Source organism: Pleurodeles waltl, chromosome 6, assembly GCF_031143425.1.
Source record: "Pleurodeles waltl isolate 20211129_DDA chromosome 6, aPleWal1.hap1.20221129, whole genome shotgun sequence".
Classification (NCBI taxonomy): domain Eukaryota; kingdom Metazoa; phylum Chordata; class Amphibia; order Caudata; family Salamandridae; genus Pleurodeles; species Pleurodeles waltl.
In genome coordinates this window covers 624,443,724-624,465,434 of record NC_090445.1, presented here as the reverse complement: position 1 = coordinate 624,465,434, position 21,711 = coordinate 624,443,724, and the positions used below count along the sequence as shown (strand labels likewise).

The 21,711-nt window shown below is 43.3% G+C and overlaps 1 protein-coding gene across 1 annotated transcript in view; it reads right to left on the bottom strand.

Annotated features, from left to right (window-relative positions):
• The window catches only part of LMOD1 (leiomodin 1), a 109,459-nt gene that overhangs the window by 22,701 nt on the left and 65,047 nt on the right, over positions 1 to 21,711 (bottom strand). Inside the window, exon 2 of the mRNA XM_069238953.1 lies at positions 5,903 to 7,438. Within this exon, the coding sequence (XP_069095054.1) occupies positions 5,903 to 7,438 (1,536 nt within the window). The remainder of the gene's footprint in view (positions 1 to 5,902; positions 7,439 to 21,711) is intronic.

The window sequence follows — 21,711 nt, the reverse complement described above, 5'->3', positions numbered from 1 at the left end:
CCATCCATGTCTGCAAGAGACAACACATGGAAGTCTTTCATTGGGGGCACCAAAACCGAAGTGATCATGATAAGACCATCCTGAGATCTCCATGATGGGTCTGGCATGACAGCAAGATATTGCATTGTGATCCATACAGTGTTAATCTGTTTCATAACACAACTGAATGACCACAAACACCAGGGTCTTGTGAAAATGAAAGTCACACTAAGATAGAAGGTCTGATTTCCTGATCTGTGTACTCACATAGAGGACATGATCTGCATAGCTCCCCCTGCAAGTGGCCAGCTATGCGGATGCCCCTGCCCTAATATTCATGGGGAAAGAATGCAGTAAACCTTAAAGCAAACTAAGCACAGACCTTTGCACCATCCCAGAGGAGAGGAACTTGATGATCGTTATCAACAGCTACATGTCATTTCCCAAAAGGGAGATCATAAATTTCAGTTCTGTTTGGACAATATGTCCCCAAATTGAACATATCTAGACAACACATTACCACTCAACAACAAGACTGATAATTGTCCAATGTTTCAAAAAGACGACATTTTTGAGTACCTGGAGAATCTTAAAATTCAGCACTGACGAAATCAATCCTATGTGGCCACCAGGAAGTTGAAATATGCATGTGTACCAGCAAAATGATAATGAACATTGGAGATGAACAATAGACTGATATTGAGTGAGTAGTCCATGCTTAATATTCTCTGCATGTATCCTAATACTATTGTGCTGCTATAACCAAGATTTGTGGGTTTTCTGTAAATTATGTCATCCCGTGACTGAAGAGACGCTGGCCACTATTTCTTCCCCATAAAACAGCTGCATAGGCACCAGAAGAGGTGTTTGAATGTCTACAGTAGTCATGGGAGAAAAACTTTACAGATATACTACTCAGGGCAATTTAGAATGCCAAATGAATGTACGCCACAGACATTAACTGCCAGAAAAGGCACAATTGTAACAAATGAATGTGACAAAGGGACAAATTTATAGTTTGACGGGCGGCCCGTTTTCCCGCCAGAACGATGGAGTAAATTACTCTGCTGCCCTTACGGAGGTACTGCCAACCAGATTTAGAATTGACCGCCAAGCAGGCTGTCATTTCTTAAAGCATTGCTTGGAACTGCTGTCACAGCACTTCCTTTCAATGCTTTTTGCAGTTTGGGACAGGGCTCCGGCGACAAGACGGAGGCCGGCACCAAAATGTTTTTTTTTTTCCTTTCAAAAAGAGAAAATCCCGAAAGTCAGATCATTTAGCAGTTTTCACAGTACCTTACCACCAAGGTTTTCCTGGTGGTGACGGTCAATGGAAACTCACCTCTAATTCTGCTCATCTAAATTAGGTGGGTGCAATTAGAGGTCTGCCTTCAATGGCACTTACTCCACAAGGCTGTCCTAAGGGTTTAATCACAGCAAAGATGGAGTACTCTCCTCCATGACTAAATCTATGGCCTGCCTGCAACTAAATTTGATGGGCGGACCATTATGTTGGTGGTAAGCATACACCATTACTCCTACCCCTTTTAAATTGTATTTGGCTCTGGGGTTGGCCTTACATATGGTAATAAAATATTACTTTAAGTAAAAAAAAAACGAGAAATTCACTGAAAAAACAAGATTAAAATAACATTATAGTTTGGTGTGATAAACAGATCTGTTTTTGTTTAGAAAAAACAAAGTTTAAAGTGACTTTATAGTTAGGGGAATATATCAGTGATAACATTAACAATTTGTACTCAAATAACCACAAAAATTCACCAGTTATAGTTAGCAGAGTTAACTATAACTTGCTCCACGACATGCACTGCTTATGACCTCACATAATACATCACTTATGACATATTCTATGACATCATTTATGACATCACTGATGTCATCTCAAATTACATCATCCAAGCATCTTTTGTACATATTACTCTATAAACAAGTATGGCATTAGAGGTCTCAAAGTAAGTACACAAATGTTCAGATTATAAAACATCATTAATGCCATCACACATACAACACCCTTTGGTGAACCAAACTTGTGATATGTACAACTTTGAGCCTACACAATACACGTCATGGGTAGTTGACATCATATTAACAATCAACTAAAGATAGATGGGTAACCCTTGCTGCACACAGTGTTCAATCTGTATACAGCTGTTCAGAGAAAACTAATTTCCTCCAGATACTCAATTTCTGTTACATAACTAATGCCTACTATGAATAGCCTTTGGCTGTATCAAACCCGTCACAGTCCCTGAACCAACAGTGAGAAATGAAGTGGATAGATATATGTATATATCTACATACTTTATTTATCATCAGTAGGTAGTTATAGTCAACTTTTCCCATGCACAAAGTATTTCATGTTTTGCTAATAACTTTGGCACCGTTTGACAAATCTTCACACAGTTTTCAAAACTAGTTTGCCACTCACTTCAGCTGCTGTTAAAAAAAGTTCCAGGGTGGTTTGTCAAGCTGGGGCAGAGAAAAAAGGGGACCCCAAAGCACATTTTCCCCATTGAATTTCTATGGTGATTTCCCAATTTTTAGACACTGCTACAGCCTGAACTGCTGAACTGAATTTTGCAGGATGCTAGATCCTGGTCTAGAAAGAGCCCTTTTTGTAATGTTTTGTAAATCTGTACAGTAGTTCCAGAGTTATTAAAGAACAAAATATAGATATCTAGGGACATGGATCCTTTGCGGATCTGCAGGTACTGAGCAAAAAGTAAGGCCCTGATTGGCTGGCCGCAACCTGAGAAGAACATTGGAGCTACCATTTTGTTTCTTGGTTGGGCCCCCGGGGAGAAAACATCAATAAAAACACACATAAAGGGTCAGGATCCTGACCCTGTAAGACACACGGAGGGGTCTCTAAGGGACACCACATGGGCACAAAATTAGCTAACAGCACATCCCCCTATGTAAATCTGCGTACAAATCTGTGGATCTGAAGCGCAAAGGCAAAAGAAACGTACACACCATACCTCTGCGGGGTTTGTATTACTTCATGTTAAAAAACAAAACAGAAATTTACTGAAAAACCAGAGAGTTACAGAGACATTATAGTTAGGTTCACATTTTACCCAAACAAAACCATAGAAATTCAGCAGTCATAGTTATACCTATAGTTATACTTATCTGAAGAAACTATAACTGATGTTGTTAAGTAACTTTAGGCCACACGTTATAGTTTTTTAACATGTGTAGGACAGTAAATATAGCTTTAACTGCTAAATTTCTATGGTTTTGTGTGGGTAAAATGTGAATCTAACTATAACGTTCCTGTAACCTTTGTTTTTTTTCAGTGAACATATATATATGTATATATATATATATATATATATATATATATATATATATATATAATATGTATGTATTACACACACACACACACACACACAGACACACTCACACACACATATTTTTAAGTTACATACAAGTGAATTTAATAAAATGAAATCAGAAAACCCATGTCTATTTGTGTATACAGACCATGAAAAAATAAAAGGAGCCAATAACTTGCATTCAATATTCCTGTCGGTCGATATTAGAAACTCAATATTTTGGTAGAAAACAGACGTTTCCTTAAAGGTAGCTGATTTCAACTATTGGCTGGAAGTGGCAGGGCAAGAGATGAGTTGAAGGATCTTTGTGTTTGTTCTTCTCTCCCAGGCTGACCTTGATGTATTGGTTAGATCATGAGCTGAGGTGTAGGAATAGTGATGTGCTCTGTCCAATCCAGTGGTCCGAGTGGTTTCATTGGATGGTGGGTGATGCAGAGAAGACAAGGTTGATAATGTTCCCTTTAAATTATGTTGGTTGGGTGACATTCTGCAAAAGTTGAATGTGTTGATGAGGTTGAAGAGGGTCTTTATTGTTTTCTTAGTTTCTGAGTTGTATGAGAGTTTGGAGTAGTTGAGGATTGTGTTGTGAGACTGCCAGATGAAGGGGGTGATGAGGAGATCCAAGAATTTGTCTTCAAAGACCTTTTACCTGGAGGCCTGTAGATGATGGGGAAGGTGGAGAACTAGGTAGCTAGCCATGGGAAGTAGCCTAGTGCGGACTATAATGAAGTTTAGTATTGCGTGCCCTTTTAATGTGTAGAACCTGGAGAGCTTATGGGTGACAGCAAGCCCCCTCCTTCTTCTGAACATGGTCTACAGACTGAAAGCTGTAGCCTGTTGAAACAAGGGCATCTGGCATGTACTAGAATGAGTCATATTTCTGTGATGAAGAGTGTGTCAAGTTTGCGACAGGAGATGAGATGTACGATATCTGGTGCATGCATTACTGCACAGCATGCTTTGATGATTATGAGTTTGAGAAATGTCTTTTGACTTAAGTAGATGTGTGCCTTTGGGTCTGTTTTTGTGAGGATACCGTGTGAGTGGTTGTGTGTTGTGAGATATGTTAAAAAGGATGGGTAGTGAGAATGGTGAACTAGGCACATAATGAAATTGTACCTTGACAGTAATTGCTGAGGTTGCAGCAGTTCATGGGGTCTTGTGGGTCCAAACAAGCTAAAGCAGGGATGCACCTGTCTATCTGCATTAGCTGGGGTACTGTGGGTGTTGGGAAGCCCTGAGCAGTTGACAGAACTAGGGAAGGAGGGAAGAGGTTTCAGCAGGGAAATGCAATGAAATCAGGTATTACTGAGATGGATGCTGGGAGATAGGGTGATGTCACTCCTGTTGCGGTGGATGCCAGCAAACTATTATTCTGGTTCTATATGTTTTGTCTATGCACCTAACCAAAAGACAGTGGAGAGCTGCAAAATAACTGCATCCACTTGTATGGGACTTCTCTTGGTGCAATTAACGATATACTCCACTCTGTGCAGTATATTTTTCTTGCACAATGCCAGAACTGCATTGGGAATGTAGCGTGGTGGTCACAGTTTAAGATATATGACTGTCAGCGTCCGAGATTTGGGAAGAAATAAAGCAAAAGCATCCATCCAAGGTCCAAGGTTGTCAGATCCATACCATTTTTTGGGATACATAAGCAATATTCACAATATAAGTGAAATCAATTGGCATATCTGGCTTTGTTCGGAGCCTTTTGGACCTCATTTGACAGCCCTGCTACATTCGCTAGTCAAGGTCACTTTTTCATGTATGCTTTAGGAATATAAAGGAGGCTCTTTGAGATAGTTTTCCACCCTCAGATTGCATGCTATGATAAAATATTAATCGGGCACACTCTTGGTCACACCCACATTTAAACCAGTGTGCAAGTACGGCGCTAGGGCATTGATATAAGAGGAGGGGGAGGCAATATTCTTTTATTCTAAGAGACCCTTTGCATCACTGTCTGGATTCTGGATGTTAAATGAAAATGCATTGAGTTTCCTGGTATATCAAAAGGCATGTTTTAATGGTTGGCAATTTAGCCATCTTTCCCTTCATCACTTGAACATTAAGTGTTTGTATAAGTTGCACATTTTTGTCAGGTTTCCACAACATTGAGCCCTTTGTTATTGGAGGAGAGAGAATGGAGGCACAGGGAAGCAGGGAGTTTCCTAAGATGAAACTGTATAATAGGTATCAAAAGCAGAAATGTTTCCAGAATCACCTGTTGTGATAACACTCAATTGACATCAGTAAGGATTACAACACCGCAATTGTGTGTTCCATTTTTCTTGCTTAGAACAACAAATGGATTGTCATAACATTATAAAAGTGTGCCAAAGCATGGCAATCTGGTTCATATATTCAGTGGTTATAAATTAAAAAGTGTTGTTTCTAACTATATAAAGCTCCTACAAGAAAACAAAAAATTCCAACTTTCCAGCTTCATTTCTACCATTTTCCTCACAACCAACATCCTACGTTGTACGTTTAGCACAGTAATTAGAACCAAGAACCAGTGCAGCAAAGATGTATCTTTTCAAAGTGACACTCACCTTCTTGAGTTTTTTTATGTTGCTGCATCTAATTGCATCCAAAAGCTGATCTCTAGAGTTTTTCTCTGACGGGCCCACTTTATCTACCAACTTCCTCTGAGATGCTGGAGACAGTGAATTCCGGATGTTCTCATTAATCAAAGGTGGAGCCAAAGGTGCAAGGGGAGGTGGCGGAGGTGGAGGGGCAGCTGGCACCCCACCTTTTTTAGGAGTACTCTTTGGAGAGGAATATGGGGAAGATTTGGGAGATGGTTGAGGAGAAGGCTTTGGAGATCCTCTGGGCAGGCCAACAATCTTGGGCACCTCAAGACAGGTTTTCTTCTCTGCTTCTTCCTGTGCCTGGGCTTGGGCCTGGGCTTGTTTCTGCTCTTGCAGGCGCTTCTGCCTCTGCTTGTCCATATTCCTACTCAATAGATTTGTTACGGTCATACGTGGACCTGCAAGCTCAAAATGGTACCCAAGCTTTAACAAAGTTGTGTTTTCTTTAAGCATCTTGGCAATCTCCATTTCAGTCTTTCCCCCACAGATATGCCTCTGGTTATGAAAACGTAATTCTGTTAGGGTATTGTTATGCTGTAGCGCCCTGAAGATGGCCAGAATACCCTTGCCTGTGATATGATTTGAGTCTAGATTGATGCTGAGAAGAGTCTTGTTTGACTTTAGCATTGCTGCAATGGCAAGTGCGATGTGGTCATCAGCACGAGTGTTGGCCAAAGCAAATACCTTGACCACAGTGTTAAACTCCAAGGCCTCTGTGAAGCTCATTAGTGTTTCAATTGTGATACAGTCTGAATTATTCACATTCAGTTCTGTTAGTTCTGGATCATTGTTTTTTACCTTTTCTAAGTCTTCATCAAAGATACTAGAAGCTTCATCTTCTTTGTTTTCATCAGTGAGATTGTCTACAACTATTTCTACAGGACTTGCTTCACCACTTTCGATGGGCTTTGTTTTGAGAATTTCAGATGCAGATGCTTTGTTTTTGTCTGCGGTGTCTTTTGTAGACTCTGCAGAAGATTTATTCTTGCCAGTGCCCTTTTCATCTACTTTTAGTGGTTGAGGCTTTTCCTCTATAGTTTTGCCATTTATGACCTTTTTGACATTTTCTTTGTCATTGACAGTTTTAAGACTATCTTTGTCAGTAACCTTTGTCCTACTGCCCAATGTATCCCTTTTCTCTGCAAGTTTCTCCGTCTTGTTGCTCATCTTCTGGGACATGTCCTCTGCACCTTTTCTATTACTTTGCTTCGCATTTTCAGTCGATGCTGTGTGTTTGTCTTCAGTGGGTGTTTTATCCCAAGTTTTTTTAAGCCTTCCCCTTTCAGTGACTTCACCAAGCTTCTCTTTTGGTTTATCCTGTATTGTGCTAAATCGTTCTTGTTTTTCCTTTAAGCTTGTTTTTATGCCTAAATCTGCCCTTTTCTGCTCAATTCCCACATCTGCTTTTTGTTTTCTGTCAATGTCTCTGGGCCGGGTTTCCTTGTTTCTTTCCTCAATGTGCTTTTCATCTTTCTTTGCTTCTGTTTTTTTGACATCCTAAATATAAGACATAACATATTGCCAATTAGACAGTGTTATAAGTAATGCAATCTTTACAATGTTTGCATCAATATTTTGAGTGGGAAAAGTAAATTAAGGATTTTTACTGTGTAGTTGAGAGATAGTTCGCAAATATTATTACATGATCACAAACTACCTGGCCATTTATCATAGTGTATATATTGTGTATAAAAAAAACAATTATATATCATATATACCATCTGTGATTAAAGCTCCTGCGAGAGACAAAATACATTAGGGCAGACTTGTCATGGCGATACATTGTGTCTTGAATTAAATGAGCATTGTTTCTTTGAGAGCACTTATTTTTATTCCAAAGGTAGAGATACTTTAAATAAACATACGGAGTCGAGTTATGGCTCAGTACAGCTTTAATTTAAAATGGTGCTTTTGGATTTGCTTGTTACCTTTGACCCCATGGAGAGGTCTGCACCACAGTCACTTGGCTTAGTCAGTTGAAGTCCAGTGTGTCAATTTTCATGTAGATTCATGGCTTGAAAGATGAACTTTACTCAGGAAGCATGCTTCTGTTAATTTGGTGAAAATCAGCTCAGTAGTTTTTGAGAAGTAAGTATTTAAAAAGGGTGCTAAGTGGGATTAAAAAGCTAACACTGTTGTATACCTTAGCCATTTAAAGTTGAAGTTCATTGATTTTTTACTCAGATTTGAAATTTTGACTAAAGTGACTGGCTGGTAAAATTCTACGTAGCATTTTATTCTCCATTTTGAAAATTGCAAACCGATCGAATTTGAATATCTATTTTTGCACTGTGAGAAAAATCCACTTGAAAGGGGGTGCACTAGAACAAATGTCGACCACAGAGCAATGGTAGTGGAACCCTATAGTATGGAAAATTTGAGAAACACACCAGGAAAAACGTGATTTGCGAGAGCCTTCGTATTAAGGAGTGGATTCGCTTTCTATTTTTAAAAACATCGCAAATTGGATTCAATACTTGACATTCAAAAACTGGTTAAAAATACAAAGACAGAAAGCTTGTGATACAGAAAAATATGATAGAGCGGGGGTAGAGGGAAATGCCATGTGCAGCAGTAGATGTGTATACTAAGGGCTGGCTGCCCAAAGTGGATTGGGAGCAGGGTCTGGCGGCAGTAGGGGTTTGGAAAAAAGTCTATTATAAAAAAAGACTTTTAAATAACCCCTTTCCCCCTTAAAGAACTTATGTTATGGTTCTTGCTCAAAAGTACAACACCAATGAAATTCACCAGTTATAGAACATTTTACACCTGACACCTTTTATCACCCTTATTCCTAAAATAGGGGTTTCTTTCCTTTATGGAACACGCTTAATGCATTTATTATGATTTATAGATTGTTTTTTTTAATCACTGATAAAAATTAATTACTCATATTGATGATCTTATTTGATGATTACAACAAAGATGAAATACTATAAGATATGATCAATAAAACCCTTAATACTCACATCAACTTTCCTTATTGACTGAAAATGCAATTGAGATTGTGATTATTAAATTTGATTTAGAGCTCCTGGTTAATCTCAACTAACAAGAAAGATCCATTTGCCCATAGTAAAGATTGTTTTTTTTTCCTCTGGCTGAATGGCAATATCTTTCGTGTAAGCTGGGATTCCAACTCCAGCACCATGCACAAACTTGCCATGCACAAAGCACCAATTTGACAATCGCACAAGGAGAAAAAATAGTCAAGGAACAATCAAACATCACATGAATTACGGCGGGTGTTGTGTGCATTGCATACCATAATTGGTTTTGTGTATTGGAGCCAGAAACTTAATTCATTTTTAATGTCACCCACCATGTTTAACTCTTCTTTGACTGCCATTTTATGTGGTTTTAGCTGTTTCTTGATTGAAAATAATATATCTGTATATGTATATATATATATATAGTGTGTGTGTGTGTGTATGTGTGTGTGTGTGTGTGTGTGTGTCTATATGCATCTAAACTAAGGATTGGTTTTGAGAGAGGTCTTTTGATTTTGGTGAAACAATCTATGTAGTACAATTGAAACACGGTTCATTTCATAAGAATTCACACAGTGATAATAATGATTTGTTACAAATCACAGCCGGTTATTGAGTGTGGATGATAGCTAGTAATGGTGCATACATTTTTTGTAAGAAATATTTATTGACCCTAGGAGACATGTTGCATCAATCCTACTTGGAAGAATTCTGCAGAACTTATGAGTCTCATTTGTTGAGATGTGCCTGTTCTGTCTTTTGTTGTGTATTGCACAATATAAACATGTTTTAATTATTTTTTTACTTCTTAGTTTGGTCATGTTCTTTTTTTCCAGTTAGAGTGCATTTTTTACAATGTGATAGATGACAAGGGTTGATCTTGATAGTTACAATGAAGATCAATATGAGGAGAATGGAGTTATTGATCACCAAAATAATTTGTCTACGTCAAAAGTGAAGTTGCAACAGCTGACACTCAGGAAACAAAGAATAAGGATAAATATACATGGATTGCAAGAAATAGAATAATCATTTGTATTTGAAGATAATGATATTGAGGCCAATCCTGGAAAGCAATTCAAGATTGTGTTAGTTGAAATTACACAAAGGGTGAGTCCCGAGTGTGCGGTTCTTGTACAACTCGTGAAGGTTCATCACTTATAGGGTTTTCCTAAGAGAGCTGTCTCTAGGTCAAATATTTGTCAAGTATGTATCATGGTGTTCCAAAATTATAATGGCTGTTGAGCCCAAGAAGGCTAATACAAAGGCTTGGTGGGGAAAGACATCTGTAGATTAGTATGCATGCATATATGTCAGTGTTTAAGGCAAGCATATACATAGATGAGATTATTCCATAGTTTAGAACTAACTGAGATGTGTGGCGGAGATGGAGCGCAGAGCTTACAGGAAATGGCACACATTGGAAAGAAGATGGTGCTCTTACCTTTCAGTCAGACAGCATGCCTTTGAACTATCTGAGCAGCACATGGCTGTTCATCCTCATGGCCTAGACTGCACTCGCATTTCCATGGTTGTGGGCACCTGGAGGAGTATTCTGTGATCTTTGTTAAGTATCACTGAGTTAGGGTGGTAGTTAGGGCGCATAGACTTGTGTCAGAAATTTGTCAAACTAGTAGTAGTTCTTTCAGTGTACTATTAAGTGTCGGATGGCACCATGGCTACAGGGATGAGACACCCCCTCTTAAGGCTATCAAGAAGGAAACGTGACAGACTTACACATCATACAGTCTTTGACTAGTAGTATGATTTTTATGTTAAACTTCAAGAATATTCAGATGACCTCATGAAGAGTTTTGTTAAAGATAATATCTTGGTTTGAGTCAGTGTCAAGGTATAAGGTGCAACATTGATTCTTGCTGGTTGAGCATTCAGGGTACAATGTGGAAGGAGAAGGGGTAGGGAGGATGAGATTTCGTGAAAGGATGAAGCAGAAGGTGACCCAGATAATGGTTCAGCTGGAGAAAAGCAGTTGAAGGAGGGCAGGGTCCAAAGTGAGTGAGGTGCTTTCCATCTTTGCCTCAAAAAAAGAAAAGAACCAGGTTGCTGTTAAATGTAGATGGAATGGTCACAGATACATGGATGAAGGAGAAGAGTGAAGTGGAAAAGCACAGGGCAGGCTGAGATAATTTGGAAGAAGTTGAGGGTAGGGACAGGGAAGAAGCAGTATAGAAAGCTGAATATAAGCTCCGACAAATTGGTCAGAACTGTGGGGCATATGGGAGCCGATTCCCAGGGACAAGAATCTGGTTTATATTGAGTACTTTATTAGGGTATGAGAAAGAGGGGAAGAAAGGAAGAGTAGGATAGTAACAAGATTATTCTGAGGTTATGAGGTCTAACCTGATTGATGTGTCTGTAACCAAAGAGTCACAAAACGTTTTGCCAACATTATTACTCTGATGAGGCAATCCACAATTAACAAGTGTGCAGCCAAGGAATGAGCAGCTAACCAGTTAACAAACAATTTTGCACAAATATTTTAAGGCCTACCAAGGAGGAGTGTTAATACAACCAAAGGAAGGTGCGGCTCCCCAGATGATGACAATAATATCCTGATACATAGGCAATTTTATCTAAGCAGGAGGACAGTTATTGGTGGGGGAGGACCCTACTTTACCCCAGTCAATATCTACCTGGGAGTAATATTGCTAGTGTAAATCAGACCCTTAACATTTTGGGTGAAATTTAGGTGGAAGGATACAGGAAGCATATCTTTTGCATAGGTTTTGTTAATAAAGGGTACAACTGTATTCCTATTTTAATGCCCTTCACAGAAGACCTGTTTTTAAAGGTCACCAAAAGGAGCACCCAGAAAGGGTGATAACATATTTTAGACTCAATAGATATAATTTATTGGTGGTGCTATACTGATTTTAGGAATTGTGGTGAGCTCTAAGGTGAAGACATCCTGTGAAAAATGCTGATCCTCTGTGGGGATTTGATGAACTACCAGGTATAAAAATATTTTCTCTCATGATGTGGTCATTGATGAAGACAGATTTTGAATAAATTAAAAAAAATCTCCCTCATTTATGTGAAAAAATAGATTTGTTGAGTAAACTACCTCCAAAAGCTGCACCAGTGTCTCATTTGATTTCTCAGTGTTCTCCTGCAGCTGTACCATAGAGTTCGTAATATGCCGTATTAATGAAAAAGCAGAGCACACCTTAACACCATGTTGTCAAAACTAAAGCCACAGAACTGAAAGTGTTTCCTATGGAAGGGATTGGAGTAAATGACATAATGAGGGCCTTCATTTTTTCATGGAAAGTATTGATAGTGCTGCAGAAAACAAACATTACAGCAGTCTTTTTCATCTATGTGAGGACATTTCTTGTCAATTGATTCTCCAGAGTTTCACCAATGGCTTCTATTTAACAACTAGAGCTCTAACATTCCTGGAAAAAGTTAGAGACTGTCTTTCTGGAGGTGCTGTTGAATTTAGATTCTTTCATACGAAATGACAAAATGTGCATTGAGGGCTAATGCAGAAATGAGACCAATGTGAAGAGAAGTATGGGTTGTTAGTCATTTATGGCATAACATATTTTAAAGGGCTAATTTAGTTAATGGGATAGCTCTCTATTTATGTCACCTAGGAGAAGCAGTCATGTTTTGGAGCTCACTCAGTCAACATGGCTCAACTTTCCTTCAAGCAGCATTGTCTGCTGTCCATGAAGATCTTGCAGTACTACTCTGGCCTTTTTACATTCTAGAAGCGTCCCACTCTGGCTCGCTCACATCAACAGATCTCCTGTAGCTCATCCGAACTACACTAGCAATTTTTGATAACTTTGGGCATCCATACAATCCTTGCACAGGTTTAGCTGAATTGAGCCTATTGGTGCCTTCAGCAGTGTTTGATTAGTGCCTTTCCTCTATTTTTCTCAGGTTCATGTTTTCTTAGGGTCTTGAGGGTGATCCTTCTATCTGTCTATAGGACCGAAACATCATTGACTAGTTCTACTGACCCAATTTGACTGTACATAAGAATAAAGTGGGCTCTGCTGATCTTACTTAATACACACTCTTGATCATGTATTGTCACACATGTCACATGTCATGTCACTGGCAGTTCTGGTTGGATTGTTCCCATGGGGAACAGGGTCAAGACTGATTTCCATCTGACTGGGTCCAACTGGAATGCCATGGCAAGCAACAAAAACTGCTGGATTAATCCCAGATCTGTGACAGGGGATGAATGTTTGATTTGTTCTGCATTCCGTCCATCGTCTGTTGTTTTTGCACTTTTTGGTGTTTCCAATAGATTGTCTTTTGAAGAGTTGGATTTGCTGGAGAGATATGACTTTGGAAAAGAGCAATGACAAAAATATAAGATGAAGGTGTGCAGCTTTGGAGTAAATTACTCATTTAGTAAGAAGTGCCCCCTACCTGCCAATACTGGTAGAAAAATGTATACATCTGTATATTGTGTTTTAAAATAAAATGTTTCACTGAGGATAATGGCACATTAACAAATATTGGCATCATTTCAACATTTTGGAGAAGGATCTCTGTTAACATTATGCATGCATCTTTAATTAACATTACATCAAAACACTATTAAGTTACTGTTAGACTTTTCATCCTTGGCGTGGTCTCCCTTAACCTTTTGCCTCTGTTCCCCAGGTTGTTGATGTGTGCTGGACTCTGATTTTACTGTTGTTGTTACTCTGGGCACTTTACCACTGCTAACCAGTGCTAAAGTGCAAGTGCTCCTGTTTAAAATGTGTACGTAATTGGTTCTCCATGATTTGCAAATTTGTTTTACTGTTAAGTCCCTAGTAAAGTGCACTAGAGGTGCCCACGGCCTGTAAATCAAATGTTACTAGTGGGCCTGCAGCACTGGTTGTGCCACCCACACAAGTAACCCTGTAATCATGTCTCAGACCTGCCACTGCAGTGTCTGTAAGTGTATTTTTACACTGTAAATGCGACTTGGCAAGTGTACCCACTTGCCAGGCCTAAACCTTCCCTTTTCTTACATGTAAGGCACCCCTAAGGTAGGCCCTAGGTAGCCCCAAGGGCAGGGTGCAGTGTATGGATAAGGTAGGACATATAGTAATGTGGTTTATATGTCCTGACAGTGAAATACTGCCAAGGCCTGTCTCTCTCATAGGATAATATGGGGGCTACCTTTAAATATGATTAAAGTGTAGATTCCCCTAGAGAGTAGATGTGGAGTTTGGGGTCCCTGAACTCACAATTTAAAAATACATCTTTTAGTAAAGTTGATTTTAAGATTGTGCGTTTGAAAATGCCACTTTTAGAAAGTGAGCATTTTCTTGCTTAAACCATTCTGTGACTCTGCCTTGTTTGTGGATTCCCTGTCTGGGTCAGTTTGACAGTTGGGTTGTTTTTCACCTCGCACTAGACAGTGACACAAAGGGGTCTGGGGGGTAACCTGCATTTCCTGATTAGCCATCTCTGCTAGGAGGGAGGGGTGGAGTGGTCACTCTCATCTGAAAGGACTGTGCCTGCCTCTGACAATGCCGGCTCCAACCCCCTGGTGTGTGTCTGAGGCCTTGCCTGGGCAAGGCAGGATTTCACAAGTAGGTGTGAGTCCCCTTTGAAGAAAGGTCTGAGATGGGTCAAAGACTAAAATGGGTATAAGAAGGGCACCCAAATCTACAGACTAGAGAAACACTTCTGGAACCAAGAGAAACCTCTGCCTGGAGAAGAGCTGATAGCGGAGGAAGAAGTGCTGCCCTGCCTGTGACTGTGCTTTGTGGAGCTTTCCTGCAGTGCTGCTTCTGCCAGAGTAAGAGGGCAAAGACTGGACTTTGTGTGCCTTCCATCTTGTGAAGAAATCTCCAAGGGCTTGAGTTAGAGCTTGCCTCCTGTTGCTTGAAGTCTCAGGGACAGCAAAGACTTCTCTCTGCCAGCACCTGGAGTTTCTGGAGAGACTCCTACCCCGACAAGTGGTGTCCTATCCAGTCCCTGGGCCCTTGAAAGGAAAGCTGGTGGAAATCCAAAGAAATCGACTTCGGACGACTCCGGACCGCCGCCGCTGCTGAATCCGGTAACGCCGCCTGCACCTGACGCCGTGACCATCGCTGGAACGCGACGCTCTTCGCAGGCCCGACGCCGCAGCAGCCCCGCTGAAGTCCGCGACTCCATGGAAGTCGCCGCACCACGTCGTGACCGACGCCACTCGAAGTGCATGGATTCAATGTTTCGCACAGATGCCGCGACTCCCGACTTCGCGCATCGGCTTGGTTTCACTCTTCACCAAAGGTACTGTACTTGGGGGTCTACACGACTCCGTGTCCGGCGCCGCTGGTATCGGCTTGTTGGGAACGACTCCGTCACGACGCTGTGTTAACATCTCATCGAAGCATTTTTGCTTCTAACTGCTATTTTTTTAGTTTCATCTTTAAAAATTCATAACTTGACTTGTGTATGTCGGATTTTAGTCATTTTGGTCTTGTTGTGTTTAGATAAATATTTCCTATTTTTCTAAACCGGTGTTGTGTCATTTTGTAGTGTTTTCATTAAGTTACTGTGTTTGTTGGTACAAATACTTTACACCTAGCGCTCTGAGGTTAAGCCTACTGCTCTGCCAAGCTACCAAGGGGGTAAGCAGGGGTTAGCTGAGGGTGATTCTCTTTTACCCTGACTAGAGTGAGGGTCCTTGCTTGAACAGGGGGTAACCTGATTGTCAACCAAAGACCCCATTTCTAACATTGGTGATCAGCGGTTGGGATTTGGACTTGTATTTGTACTTGACATACAGTAATTAGGTGTACACTACTGTTTGAGTTCAGACCACTACGTGACCACATACTGCTTGTCTTGAGATTTTAGCTTTTTCTCTTTTTGTGGATTTTTCCCTACGTCCACTTTGGTTTTTTTCGCTGATCCTTGATTGACTTTGAACTTCATTTGGGAACTTGTTTCTGCATTTGGAACTTTGCACTCTTTTTACCTTTCATCACGTCTCTACTTGGAGATGCATCAGTTGGAGCTGACTTTGACCTTGAGAAATTGGAGAGTTATACCAAAGCTCAGTTGAAGCAGTTCTGTAAACGTTCTGACTGTCCCATTAAGAGCTCATCTAGGAAGGAGGAGCTGCAAAAGATGCTGAGGGCCTGGGTGACAGCCAAGAGCACTGAAGGGCACACAGAGGATGAGGGAGATGAGGAGGATGAGGAAGAGTGTTCAGTACACAAGGGTATTGTGGGTGGGCCTGTTATGTCCAGGGAGAAGGTCTCCAGGGCAGGTAGCAGTGTCTCACCCAAGGGTCTGACACCTGAGGAGTTGCAGGCAAGACAGGCAGAGAGGGCATACCAATTGGAGCTGCAGAAGCTCAATCTGGAGAAAAAAAGAGATGAGAGAAGAGCAGTCCTTGAGGAAAGGAAGATGCAGCTGGCTCATGAGCCTAACTTAAAGGAGTTAGATCAGAGGAGCCAGTCCAGTAGGGATGGTGGCAACAATCCTACAGTGCAGCCGGAGAGAAGGGTACACATCCCAAAAGACCTTGTGAGGGATTATAAGAGGGAGGATGATATCTACTTGTGGTTCAAGGGTTATGAGTCAGCTCTCCACATGAACCTGGTCCCTGAAGCTCATTGGGGGGCAGCCCTGTGGAAGCATTTTGAGGCAGAGGGGAGGGACACACTGACGGCCTTAGGGGATGCTCAGAGTCTCACCTACCCTGTCATGAAGGAAGCCTTACTCACCAGGTATGGTCTCACCCCTGAGCAGTACAAGGAGAAGTTTAGATCCTACAAGAGAAAGGAATCCCAAACATGGTTGGAATGTGTTGATTCTTTTTGCAGGTCACTGGATGGTTGGGTGAAGGGCAGCAAGGTAAACACGTATGAGGGGCTTTACAATTTAATTGCTTGGGAGCACTTGTACAGTTTATGTTTTCCAGAGCTGCGTCAGCACCTCATTGACAGCAAGCTGACTGACCCCAGGAAGCTTGCGCAGGAAGCAGACCACTGGGAGAGCACCAGGGTCCAAAAGAGGTATGGGGGAGACCACGCCAAGGGTGGGCAGGGTCCCTCTCAGAAGAAGGGGGGGGTAAGGGCAAACAGGGGGAGTTCTCTAAAGGGCCCCAAACTGATTCCCAGGGTAAGGATTCCCAACGCCCCAGTGAAAAGAAGCCATGGTTGTCCAAAGGGAAGCCAGTGGCAGGTGGTCCCCCACGTAAGTGCTATGCATGTGACCAGGTGGGTCATGTGAGGGGGGACCCCAAATGCCCCAAAAGTACACCGGCACCCACTGGTGCACCGTCCCAGGGTTTGGCAAGTGTAGCGCTTGGGGAGGAGTTGGTTTCAGGTGGGTGGGAACCAGCAGAAATGACCCTTGTCTCACTAGGGGACAGTGAGATGGTCCAGAGGAACCTAGTGCCTGGTAACACTAAGAAATACAGGCAATGGGTGACCATCAATGGACAGAGGGTGGAGGCTCTGAGAGACACAGGAGCCAGTGTGACTACAGTGAGGAGTCACCTGGTGTCTGAAGAGCAGATTGATCCCCGGGTACTTCACCAAGTAGTTGCGGTAGACAACTCTGAGCGCCTCTGCAGAGTGGCGCAGGTTCCCTTTGAATGGGGGGGGGTCTCAGGTTCCTGGAAAGTAGCTGTGAGTCCAACCATGCCTGTTGATTGTTTGCTAGGTAACGACCTGGAGGATTCCCCTTGGAAGGAGGTGGAACACAGGTCTCACTTGTAGATGTTGGGTCTGCCTGGGTGAGTATCCGTATCCACCCGGTCTATGGCAGCCAATCGGGGTAGTCAAGAGCCCCTGGAGCCTGAAACAGTGGCCCAGGGGACCGCCAAGAAAAGGAAGGGCAGGGGGGGCGGGAAACCGGCCCCAGAAGTTCCCACGGTCCGGGAGGAGGCAGAGCCTGAGGGTGATGCCCCGGAGCCTACAGGGGAACAGGTGGCTGAACTGGGGGAGGTCCCTGAGCTGTCACAGTGGCAGCAGGAAGGAGGACCCACCAGGGAAGCATTCTGCGCAGCACAGAAGGAGTGCCCTACTCTTGAGGGGCTACGGCAGCAGGCTGCAGCCCAGGCGGCTGGCGAGGCGCCAGTATCACCTGATTTATTGGGAGGATGGCCTCCTGTATAGTGAGCCTAAGGTTCCTGAGCCTGGGTCAGCTTGTATGCTGGTGGTACCCCAGTGCTTCAGGGCATTCCTACTGGGTTTGGCTCATGATGTGCCGTTGGCAGGACATCTAGGGCAGGACAAGACCTATAAGAGGCTTGTCTCCCACTTTTACTGGCCCTTGATGCACAAGCAGTCAGCTGCTTATTGTAGGTCTTGTCAGACTTGTCAAGCAAGTGGCAGCAGTGGGGGGAAATGCAAAGCTCCCCTCCAACCTTTACCTGTAGTCAGTACTCCCTTTGAAAGGGTAGGAATGGACATTGTGGGGCCTCTGGGTCCCAAGACAGCCATGGGCAACAGGTTCATCCTGGTCTTGGTGGACCATGCCACACAGTACCCAGAAGCCATTCCTCTAAGGACGGTCACTGCCCCCGTGGTGGGACGTGCCTTGATGGGAGTTTTTACCCGCATGGGGTTCCCCAAGGAGGTGGTATCTGATAGAGGTACAAACTTCATATCCAATTATATGACGTCTCTGTGGAAGGTGGTGGGGTAACCTACAAGTTCACCACCCCTCAACACCCCCAAAGTAATGGTCTGGTTGAGAGATTCAACCGCACCTTCAAAGGCATGATTCAGGGCCTGTCAGAGCCCTTGAGGCGTAAGTGGGACGTCCTCTTGCCATGCCTTCTGTTCGCTTACAGGGAGGTGCCTCAAAAGGGACTTGGCTTTAGCCCCTTTGAGCTCATCTATGGCCACCCTGTGAGGGGACCGCTCAGTCTGGTGAAGGAGGCTTTGGAGAAAGCTCCTAGTAAACCACCCCAGGATGTATTTAGCTACATGCTGGCACTAAGAAACCAGACTGCCCGCTTCAGGAGTCTCGCTCAGGAGAACCTGGAAGCAAGCCAGGAGGATATGAAACGGTGGTACGACCAGAATGCCACTCTGGTTGAGTTTCAGCCTGGACAGAAAGTGTGGGTCATGGCACCAGTGGAGCCTAGGGCTCTCCAAGATAAGTGGAATGGGCCTTTTGAGGTGGTGGAAAGAAAGAGCGAGGTCACCTATCTGGTAGATCTGCAATCCCCCAGGAACCCTTTGAGGGTCCTACATGTCAACCGCCTCAAACCACACTTTGAGCGAACTGAGCTATCCATGCTCCTAGCGACAGATGACGGGGTGGAGGAAGAGAGTGAGCCTCTTCCTGACCTCCTGTCTGCAGGAGAGAAAGATGGGTCTGTGGAGGGAGTGATCCTCTCCCCCTCCTTGACTGAGGAACAGCAGAGGGACTGTCGCCACGTGCTGGGACAGTTTGCCTCGCTGTTTTCCCTGATACCAGGAGTCACACACCTGTGCACACATGATGTGGACACTGGGGACAGTACACCTGTTAAACATATGGTTTACAGGGTGACTGACAGGGTCAGGGCTTGCATTAAGGAGGAAGTCTCCAAAATGTTAACCCTAGGGGTTATTGAGCACTCCAGCAGTCCTTGGGCCAGCCCAGTGGTCTTGGTCCCAAAGGCTGCTGCTCCTGGTGCCACTCCAGAACTTAGGTTCTGTGTGGACTACCGGGGTCTCAATGCGGTCAGCAAGACTGACGCACACCCCATCCCCCGAGCTGATGAGATCATTGATCGGTTAGGAGCTGCCAAGTACCTCAGTACGTTTGATTTAACATCTGGGTACTGGCAGATTGCCTTAACTGAGGGGGCAAAGGAGAGGTCAACATTCTCTACCCCAGATGGGCACTTCCACTTCAATGTGATGCCCTTTGGGATGAAGAATGCCCCTGCCACCTTTCAGAGGTTGGTCAACCAGGTGTTGGCAGGACTGGATGAGTTCAGTGCCGCCTACCTGGATGACATTGCTGTGTTTAGTTCCACATGGGAGGAACACCTGCAACACCTCTGGAGAGTGTTAGAGGCCCTGCAGAAGGCAGGCCTCACTATTAAGGTGAGCAAGTGCCAAATAGGGCAGGGTTCTGTGGTGTACTTAGGACACCAGGTGGGGAGTGGCCATGTGGCACCCCTACAGCCTAAGATTGACACGATTCTGGCTTGAGAGCCACCCAAGACCCAGACTGAAGTTAGAGCCTTTTTAGGTCTCACAGGATATTACCGGAGGTTTGTTAAGGGATATGGTACCATTGTTACCCCCTTAACTGAGTTGACTTCTAAGAAGCAACCCAAGAAAGTGATCTGGACAGAGGCTTGCCAGAACGCTTTTGATGCCCTGAAGGCTGCCATGTGCACAGCACCTGTGCTGCAGGCACCTGACTACTCCAAGGAGTTTGTTGTGCAAACAGACGCCTCAGAGCATGGTATTGGAGCAGTACTCTCATAGCTTAATGAAGAGGGCCTAGATCAACCCGTAGCCTTCATTAGCAGGAGGTTACTACCCAGGGAACGTAGGTGGAGTGCCATAGAACGCGAAGCGTTTGCTGTGGTCTGGGCACTGAAGAAGCTAAGACACTACTTGTTTGGGACTCACTTCCGAGTTCACACCGACCACAGGCCCCTCAGATGGTTAATGCAGATGAGGGTTTGAGAATCCAAAACTGTTGAGGTGGTCCATTTCCCTACAGGGGATGGACTTTACGGTAGAACATTGTCCTGGTACAGAGCACGCCAATGCTGATGGTCTGTCCAGGTTCTTCCGCCTTAGTGATGAGAACTCTCATGAGGTTGGGTAGTTGCTCCCCACTTTTAGCTGGGGGGGACACATGTTAGATTTTTTATCCTCAGCGTGGTCTCCCTTAACTTTTTGCCTCTGTTCCGCAGGTTGTTGATGTGTGCTGGACTCTAATTGTACTGTTCTTGTTACTCTGGGCACTTTACCACTGCTAACCAGAGCTAAAGTGCAAGTGCTCCTGTTTAAAATGTGTACGTAATTGGTTCTCCATGATTGGCATATTTGTTTTACTGTTAAGTCCCTAGTAAAGTGCACTAGAGGTGCCCAGGGCCTGTAAATCAAATGTTACTAGTGGGCCTGCAGCACTGGTTATGCCACCCACACAAGTAACCCTGTAATCATGTCTCAGACCTGCCACTGCAGTGTCTGTAAGTGTATTTTTACACTGTAAATTCGACTTGGCAAGTGTACCCACTTGCCAGGCCTAAACCTTCCCTTTTCTTACATGTAAGGCACCCCTAAGGTAGGCCCTAGGTAGCCCCAAGGGCAGGGTGCAGTGTATGGATAAGGTAGGACATATAGTAATGTGGTTTATATGTCCTGACAGTGAAATACTGCCAATCTCGTTGTTCACTGTTGCAAGGCCTGTCTCTCTCATAGGATAATATGGGGGCTACCTTTAAATATGATTAAAGTGTAGATTCCCCTAGAGAGTAGATGGACATGTGGAGTTTGGGGTCCCTGAAGTCACAATTTAAAAATGCATCTTTTAGTAAAGTTGATTTTAAGATTGTGCGTTTGAAAATGCCAATTTTAGAAAGTGAGCATTTTCTTGCTTAAACCATTCTGTGACTCTGCCTTGTTTGTGGATTCCCTGTCTGGGTCAGTTTGACAGTTGGGTTGTTTTTTACCTCGCACTAGACAGTGACACAAAGGGGGCTGGGGTGTAACCTGCATTTCCTGATTAGCCATCTCTGCTAGGAGGGAGGGGTGGAGTAGTCACTCTCATCTGAAAGGACTGTGCCTGCCTCTGACAATGCCGGCTCCAACCCCCCGATGTGTGTCTGAGGCC